At 36.5% G+C, this 9,661-nt stretch overlaps 1 protein-coding gene across 1 annotated transcript in view; it reads right to left on the reverse strand.

Moving 5' to 3' along the window:
• Positions 1 to 1,443: 1,443 nt before the first annotated feature.
• LOC125024939 (nascent polypeptide-associated complex subunit alpha-like) overlaps positions 1,444 to 9,661 on the reverse strand; it is a 9,604-nt gene continuing 1,386 nt past the window's right edge. Inside the window, exons 2-5 of the mRNA XM_047612729.1 lie at positions 5,536 to 5,662; positions 5,105 to 5,356; positions 4,329 to 4,424; positions 1,444 to 1,856 (exon numbers count right to left, since the gene is read on the reverse strand). Coding sequence (XP_047468685.1) covers positions 1,674 to 1,856; positions 4,329 to 4,424; positions 5,105 to 5,356; positions 5,536 to 5,631 — 627 coding nt within the window. The 5' untranslated portion in view covers positions 5,632 to 5,662 and the 3' untranslated portion in view covers positions 1,444 to 1,673. The remainder of the gene's footprint in view (positions 1,857 to 4,328; positions 4,425 to 5,104; positions 5,357 to 5,535; positions 5,663 to 9,661) is intronic.

Raw genomic sequence — 9,661 nt, forward strand, 5'->3', positions numbered from 1 at the left:
TAATGCATAGAAATCATGTACATATGCCAGTTTGTATACCAAAAATGGGAGAGTTTCAGCGCCAAATAAGTATCCTAGGAAATATTTCACATTTCAGGTGTAACGGTTACATTAGATGTGAAACGGAGGTGCTAATAAGATTTTTTTTAATCTGGTTTTGCTTTGCATCTACCTGTAATTAAAATCAACATTGCAAGTCCTCCAAGTCTTGTAATTCTACATTTGTAGTATTGAATGTTATCATGAATTTAAATATTTAAGGGCATCTTAGTATTAATACGTATTAACATAATTTAGTTTCAAAATCTCGTGCCGAACAATGTACTGTATATAGTGTAATGCACTACATATCCAAATAATCATTCCTTACATTTGGAGCAAACTAATCAATTAGAGACTCTTCGAAGGAAACATTGTAGGAAATTGGTAATTTGAGTAGATAATAAATAGCAAAAATAAGAAACAAGCACATGCTGTGTGTTTCCTTTGGATATGTCATTTACATAGTTCTGACACAAAACCAGGTTTGCGTTGATCTATCTGCCCAAGCCACGAACTTCTCGGTCGTCCCACAGGCCTCCTCCACCCAGGAATGTCACAGACAGAGACAACCTGATGGGCAGGATCATCCTAGGGGAATCGAGCCAAGTGGCCGTATAGCCTGAGTTCACGGATTGTGGAGGTAACAGGTCCTGTACCGGTCTCACATGTTTTCACCGCAAGTATGTACCGACTGCACAGGGTCTCCTGGTAGGCCCCCAAAATCCTGAATTAATAGTTAGTTGCATAGATTCCAGGAATTTAACATTAAATCTTTTAAGTAAATATTAAATGAAAAGGGGAGTTACCTAGCAGTAGTACATGACTTTGCTGGAAATCCAACTTAAGTGTAACCAATGGTTAACTTCTCACCATGAATCATTTTTAGGTACATTCTTGTAACTGTTGTAGTGGATACTTTTGATGCCTATTAGTAGTGTGCTCTAGTGTACTTAGGTTTCCCCTTGGAACTTCTTTTAACCCTTTATAGACGGGTCATGTGTCATAACAGTATGGTCTGAGGGTATAGCTATACGCTCGGCATCGCACTAGCGCTCGTGGAGCAGGAAGTTCTGGTGCATGTGGCAGACTCCCACGCCCACAGCTGGACGTTGCCAGAAATCGCCAGTTTATGACAGATGTCTGATACCCATCATCACTGGGTTAATTCAAGCTGGAAAAATACACAGGTGAAAAAAAAAAATGAATCTTGGATAGACATTTTGGAGTCTTTGATTCAAGTTTTTATAATTACCAACAAATTTCTAAGCCCAGAATTTCTTGCTTTTGCAGATACAAGCAATTTCACGTGTTTGGAGTTCTGGTTCCTATTTCTTTCTTCCATGCAATTTTCACAGAACAGCCCTAACCAAGAATCACACTAGGTATGAATAACCACAAGAATTTTGAATAACTGGAATTTATTATATGTATTAATTACAATATATGTTATATGCATAACTGTAATATACGTTTGCTTGTTGCACGTAAGCTGACTGGTAAAAGCAATACACGGTTTCGATACTCAAAGAATAGGTAACATTCGCAATCTATGGGAAAATGCCGTCATAATCCCATAACAAAGGTCGCAATTTTTGTTGGGAAGGGGGGAAAAAAATAAGTAATCAAAAAAATCACATGGTTAAGTCCATAATGGCATTCACTATGTCATTATTGTTATTCTTCAGGGCTCTGACAGCCTTCGCTCTGGACACATTGGCCTGTGATACAACAAGCTCAATGTCCTTCTCTTCCATTCCAGTCTCGTCCACCTCCTCTTCATCCTCCTCTTCGTCTTCTTGTATAGCGGCAGGTACCTGTGGGAGATTGTCATGGTTACTCATGTTTGAATGGTAAAACAATGTAAAAAGGCCAAGCCAATCCAGAATATTTTACAGGACAGTAGGTTGAAAAACATGTCCACATCTAAAAGTATGTGCAAAACAAAGTTTTATCAAGCAATACATTTCAAAACCTTTGTCTAATGCCTCTTTATTTTTTTATTTTTTATTTATCAGACAATGACTGCACTCCATCAATCCCTAATAACTTCACTAAAATATTTAAAAGGTTAAAGGTTAACTTTTTTGTGATGGACAATGAATTGCCTTCTCTCTAAATTCCAAATAACTTTCAATACATTTAACTAAAATAACCATCTTTAATTCAACTCGACTCTTCCCTAAAAGAAATTATCTGCGACCATTCAAATATCTTTACAAGGAACCAAATGCGATTCCACAATGGACTATAGCCTGAAGACCAAAAGCTTTGAAATTGTGTTAAACCCAAGTTGCCAGGGATGGCATTTACATACATGCCATGCCCACAGAGTTTATTTGCCGATTGTTTTTACACATAGATGGCTCCACAACTACTAAGTCACCAATGAGCCAATTACAAGTACTACCTGTCTCACCTGTTAACTCTATTCCTTGATTTTTTTAAATATTTTCTGGTATCTAATATTGCTGTTAGAATAATTAGTCTAAATAGTCTAATATATATAACAGCATCAATACTGATAGCATTATTAAAAAGTATTTTTCCCGCAAACTAAAGGAAAGGTGAAATCAGGCGAGGTCACAAGGTATACTAACTTACTTGTGGCTAAGCATTTGCAAACATTTCATAAAACAATACTATGGCGAACACAAGATTTTCCTAGGGTCTTTGGGTTAGTTTTTCCATACTTCTCGCTCTAATTGGTTCTCCTTATAGATTGATGGAAAGCCCATTGTTCCATTCAGATTAGTTTCATCATTGGTGTACATCTGAATAACCATGATACTAAAAAATTCTCATTGCCACTATTATGCAGCCAGCCTACTTAACCCAATGGCGACGGGTCACGGCTATCGCCGTCATAACAATACGCCCGATGTGAGGCGTGCGGCTGTCCGCAGCGGCGTCGCGCCAAAACGCCCCGAGGCAATGATTCGGCTTGATGTACCGAATTCATGATATTCCTTCTCATAGCGTAGAGTTTTTTTTAATTTTCTATACCCGGCGCCATTGGGTTAACTATGCAAATACCGGTCTTCCAAAGTGCCCCATGCCACATGCCGGTTTGTTTCAACCTTTTATTAAAAGTTTCTCTCATTTGTTTTTTTGCTTTGTTTTTATATTGTATGTTTATTATATAGTGTATTAACATCAAACATTTGTTCTTCCAGTTCACTTCTACATAGTCTAATCTATTCTTTGGACATACACAAACTAATATCTATAATACAGAGAAAGTGGTACTTGTGGGAAGAGCCAGTCACCACACTCCTGTTCAGGGAAGACACATGGCAATCTATTTTTTGATGTTGGTGGGTATTTATGAATTGATATCTATAGGTTATGTCATTCTTTTATGCATATGGAACAACCACAAGAAAGGATTAGTGTTTAAGCTAGTCTTATTTACTAACTGTTTACTAGAATAATTGAAGGTTTTATGAGTAAAATATTGAGTAAAACTCCTGGGACATTAACCCATTGTATGGGTGTTCTGAACATATATAGTTTACATTATATCCATATTGTGTGCATCTAATTCTTTGTTATTATGTCTATTGTATTAGTAAAGAAAATATTTTAATGCAGTTTGAAGACTTTCAACTGACAGATACAAGATTCATTAGCCAACAATGTCTTGTCTGACCTAATATGAAAGCAGAGACTTTTTGGATGAGATTTGGGTTTATCAGGAATATCCAGGAGGGTTCACAGAATCCAAATTTTCAGTGAAAGAGGTAGCTTGTGTCTCTTTTTAAATTAAGTATTAAATGTATTCATGGCGGATATATGGATTCATTTTACATATGTATTTAATTATTTGCTTTGTTCATAACTTTGCTTTTTTCAACTCTTTCTCTGTCAATTAGTAATAAATGACTGCACTTGAGTAAGTACAGGATCTACTATCATGAGTTAATCATTTTCTAATCCCCTTACATTCTACATTCCACATTAATGAAAAAGAAAGGAAATTAATGACCTTTAACTGAACTTCTCAATAAATGGCCAGAGGTACAACAATCCACATGTTGGAAATATAGTTTTATCCCAAACTCAATCCTCTTATAGTTAATATCATGATATTCCTTCTCATACTTCATTACCTAGTAATTCTGACAGAACAAATAACAAGTAAGTTCATTTCCAGGTTATAGTCACCTAAAAAAAAGTTCATCTTACTCTGTTTTTTACAAACTCGATTCCTGCAAGAAGTACTTTTATAATTTTCTAAAGCCTCAAAAACACTGGAAAAGAGAAATACACCACAACAGACTACTTACAGTGGTGTGAGCAGCAGTGTCTTTGGCAGGGTTGACTGCAGGTTCCTTGAACTTCTCAGCAGCAGCCATCTGGGCTTGCTGGCTCATGTCCTCAATCTGTAAACCCCACATACAGTTAGAACACAGGGTTATAATTTATGTCTTATGTTAACCCATTACTGACGGATCACGAGTACAAGCATCATCACACATTGGTTGGTCTGCAGGGTATGGCTGTACACGCAGCGACGCTTCAGAGCACAGGTAGCGGGAAGTTCCACTACTCAAAGCAAACTCCTGCGCCCAGTGTCAGGACATTGCCAGAAATAACAAGAGTTTATGATACTCAGATTTCTGATACCCATCGGTATCGGGTTAAAAATGGGGAAAGGCAAAGAAAGCAAAGTTTAAACTATGTAGACCTTACTTTGTCTTTGCTAATGCTGTATAATTTATTGGAAGATTTTGTAAGCTGGAAACTAAATTAGATGTAAAATGTGGACCAACCTTAGAACCAAGCATCAAATTACATTTTTTTCATTTGGATCAAGCTTTTCAGTATCTAATACTTTCTTTAATATGTTTTGTAAATACACACATCTCCACTTGAGGAACAAGGTCATCAAAAGAACTTTACCAACTCTCTATAACTCTTGTAATATAAAATTATTGATCTTCTTGATTAAGATAAAAGAACTTGAAAAAGGTTTACCTATATAAACCTAATTTTTGGTAAATAATTTTATAATCTCTTTTGTCATTTCTTTCCAATAAAATCAAAAACTTTTCTAACTCACCTTAGCCTCACCAAAGACAATATAGCTGTCAGAGGAAGGGTTTCTGAAGACGTCAGGCTTGTTGATGACAAAGAGGATGTTCTTGCTCTTGCGGATGGTGACACGGTTTACACCAGGCACCTGCTTCAGTCCCAGCTTGGCCATCAGTTTGCGAGCCTTCTTCTCAGATCGGCTCTGTTTGGCCACCTTAGAAGCCTCTGTGACTACTGGGGCAGAGGCAATGTCACCCTGCTCCAGCTCTGGCAGAGACTCCTGTCATATAAAAATTAGAATAAGAAAATGTTACTACTCAGAAGGAAATCCTGTGATGCATCACAAAAGGGAATACAAGTCCCTGTCATTCCTCCTCATAAAAACTGCTCAGGTTTTTTGTATCAAAGAAAAAAAAGATGCATATATATATATATATATACACACATATAGTTCCTCACCTCTGTGTCAGAGTCTGAACCTGAGCCAGCCTCATGCTCTTCTACTGCCTCAGCTGCGGAGGGGGTAGTCTTCTCAATTTCTGTGAGCTGAGGCATTTTTGTGGTGGCTGTGTTCTTTTATGAGAACCTAGAGAGAGAAAAATTATACTTATTTCAAGACATATCAGTAGTAGGTGACTAAACACCAATTAATTAAAAACTTGATATACTAGCAAAATTTTAAAAAACTAATATGGTCAAGAATGAACACCGCTAAAATTGACATTAAAAGAAAAAAGGTGATTTGAATAGAACATTTTTACTATATGCTGAAAGCAAATTAAGTTCAACTCTTTCAAAAGGACTACACACATTTTATGCACAATTAGGAATAGGCCAAAAGATCTAGAACTATCTCCATTACAAACACATACCAGCTCAATAGACAAAAAAAGGACCTTCCTATACACTTGATATGTAGTGAGTGTGGGGGAAATGGATTGTGCCGATTGCATCCTGCCCAATACTGTATGCACAAGAGTAACAGTACTGCTCAATGCTATCAAAAAATATAGTTGGTATATCAATATAAAACCAAATTTTCAAGGAAGCAAATAATCAGCTCTCATAGGTCTCTACGGTGTAAATGCACTCCCCTAAATCTATTGCACACCCCAAGAGACTATGTCCCACGCTCTACAACGCAACCTATTTAACAATCTAAGTTGTCATGACTGGGGATGATGGTTGATCAGGGGCTCTACCCCCAACAGCCCCCCAAAAAACATTGTCTTCATAAGAGGAGAAACTCAAGAGCACTGAGTGGACTCATTCCTTTATTTGTGGGAATTATTATTCATGTCTCCAGATCATTTCTTGTACTATCCACAGCAACTTTTTGTGCTCAACAAGAATGCAATTTTCAATTTGCTCTATCTTAGTGCATGCATGCCATATAGATTAACTTTATCTTCTTGTTTTGCATAATAGTGCTGAATCTATCACAGTCTAAGGCCTCATGAGGGTTGCTGAATGACATGAAATTTTTTAAAAATATTAACCCCTACAATCCGGAAGACATGAACATGTCAGGAAAAAAATTGGTTTGAGGGTCTGTGACACAAACATGTCGTGGCAAAATTTGTGGGGGCCAGGATGACGCAAATTTGCCATCGTGAGCATTTTGGCTGAAGGCCTGGGTGACAGGAAAGACTCACAATAGGCATACAAATCTCTTAGAGAGTGATTGGACTCATTTAGCTTTGGAATAGAGCTTTTGCATTATTTTCATCAATAAACAAGTGTGAAATGTAAGAGTTTGTGAGCCATGACTTGAAGAGCACCTGTTCCACAGATTATGCTATTTCCATGCTCAGGATCCTAATACTGGCTGCCGTGACTGCTAGCACAAATCGTATTGAACATTTTAGGAAAAAAAATCTTTCACCAAGTTATGGACTACCTAAAGAGATAATATGGAGTCCATGCAAAGAAAAAAGTCTCTTACCATTTGGACAAAGCAAATAAAATTTTATTGAACTTTAGAAAATTGCCAAAGAGCTAAAATGGCTAACGCACAAAATAGGAAATATCATTGCAAAGGGGAAGCATAGTCTTATCACCACACGAGTGATCGCATGCACCCACACAAGCCATACCCCCATCAGAGTGGCCAATTAAGTAAGCCTAATGCCCATATTTTGATCGTACTGAAGCATATGGATCCAATTGATTAAAGAAGTATTTAATTTTTCTGCAGGAAAACTAAAGATCAATAGCAAGTAGACTTGAACACTGATAATACAGAATAAATTATATAAGTTAATCTATTACATGATCAAGTTTATATTGTGATTATGCCTATTCCTGAGGGAGTAACTACACTAATAACAAACATTAAAACCACCACTCCTTCTCATAATAAAAGCCACGCCCTGATGTGTACTATGAGAATGTCATTCCCTGATGCATTTTTTTTTTAAATTATTAGTTGATGTCGATAAGGAATGGAATAGTTACTTGACAAAAATACTTCTAATCGATGATATAGGTACGCAAATAAAAAATGAAGAGATGCAGGACAGAAGTATGTGAAGATTGACCCATCTTTTTCCAGGCCCTTTACCATGTTTATATTGCAACGATCAACACTACTATGACCGTCAAATAGTTCATGTATTACTGCATGCTTTTAAAAATAATTATTTTGTATTATCAAAGCCTGCTTTTCTTAATTCATGTACTTCATGCTCTCTTTTCATTATGCTTCTTTAAAGTATTTTAAGTTATTTACACTATTCTTTACAATACCCTTCTGTGCATGCCCCACAAACAGATTCCATTCTTTAAACATACCAGTAAAATAAGTTTCATTTCAGTGTTGAGTAAATTCTGAGTCACTCATAAAACGATATAGTGGCTATACACATGAAATAGACCTTAGTAACTATCACAGCTTGCACCCACCAAGTGTCCCAGAAGCCAAAAAAAAAAAGGGATTAGATACCAAAGAATTCAGACAGTTGAAAGCAAAGAAAAGTGTGGTTCTTCACTATATAAAAGCATTGGTTTTCAGGAAGCACATTATTTGTTGAAGCAAATATATTAAACTAATCCATCTTGAGAAATGTTTAAAATCTTTTTGATTTAGCAAAACTATATCCCCCCCCCCTTCCATTTCAAGTTATTTACCCTGGAGGTCCAAGGGACAGAGGTCCCTGGAATGGATTATATAAAGTATATTGTCCGGGAGAAGTGCCCCCTGGTTAGGGAATATATAGAACATAATATATAAATCCCACAGGTCCAGGGGACAGCACCTCCCAGGTGGGGACAAGATAAAATTTATTGTATTAATTCCACAGGGTTAGTTTAAGTCTTTATTTCAGCCTGTTTTACATCGTAGTTACTCCTCATGCCCTCCCTTGCTATTGGGACTAACGAATATGATAATCTTTATGTGAATGATATGAGAATAAATATGGTATAAATATTTATGATTGTTGTCATCATAAAAAGAAAAAACATTTTACTTTTAATTTGATAACTGTTGCTTACATAAATGAATGCACTAGCACTTAATATGACCAACACAAATGAAAATGTTTGTCTGGTAAAAAAAAAAAAATAAATAAATAAATAAATAAATAAATACAAAATTGAATCTATCCTGAAACAGGGAAGCTTTATAAAGGAAAAAAAAAAAGGGGGGGAGAAAGAGGGGGGGACAGTGTATACATACTAATGACAATGAAAATTAAAATCAAATCCAATAAATAGAATCAGTTCTATCACTATAAACATTAGAAATACATCCCATGTATCCACTGCATGATAGTAAAAAATACCAGTTACTGTTACCAAGGGCAATACACAAATAGAGGGAAATGGAGACTGCCATCTTATAGAGCATAAGAAATAGGATTTTTGGGTTTACATGATACATACTTCTGCTCATGTCTCTTAAGGGTGCGTTGCAAATACCAACCATGGAGATCAGGTTGGGCTCAGGGGCAGAGACCTAAATATGCATGTACAGCAACAGAGTGCAGTTCACTTGTAAAAAGATACAAGTATTTGTTACCAATAGCAACACACCTCCAGGGTATCATGTGAAACCCAAATTCCAAACCTCACCTTTCCTGCCTTCTATTTACTCCCTAAACATGGGGGGAGGCAAGCCCCCTATACCCCAAACTTATATTAGCACTTTGCACCAACTTACAGGGAGTACAACATTAACAACTCTGGCTGTGTGAGGGTTTGTGGACTGCTGCAGATTTACCTGTGTTACTTAGGACTATTTTATATGCTCTATAAAATGGTAGTCTATTTTCAGGAAGAAGGGGCTTTTCCAGAATAAAAACTAAAATCATCTTGCCTTTCCTAGCTTCTATCTATTCACTATACAGTAGTCAAAACTTTGAGAACTCAAGTTGTGCAAGTCTGTGGACTTGGGTCTCCAAGCAGTGATACCCAGGGGATATTTTTATCAGTTTGCGGTTAATACGAGACCGCTGCATCTATACTTGTGTTATTTATAAAAAAAAATTATGTTCTATAAGATGGCAGTGTCCATTTCCCTCAATCTCTGTGCATTAGTCTCAGTAAAATTAAAGACATCCTTGGAGAGGACTAAAAGGTGCAG

Source organism: Penaeus chinensis, chromosome 4 (assembly GCF_019202785.1).
Source record: "Penaeus chinensis breed Huanghai No. 1 chromosome 4, ASM1920278v2, whole genome shotgun sequence".
Lineage (NCBI taxonomy): Eukaryota > Metazoa > Arthropoda > Malacostraca > Decapoda > Penaeidae > Penaeus > Penaeus chinensis.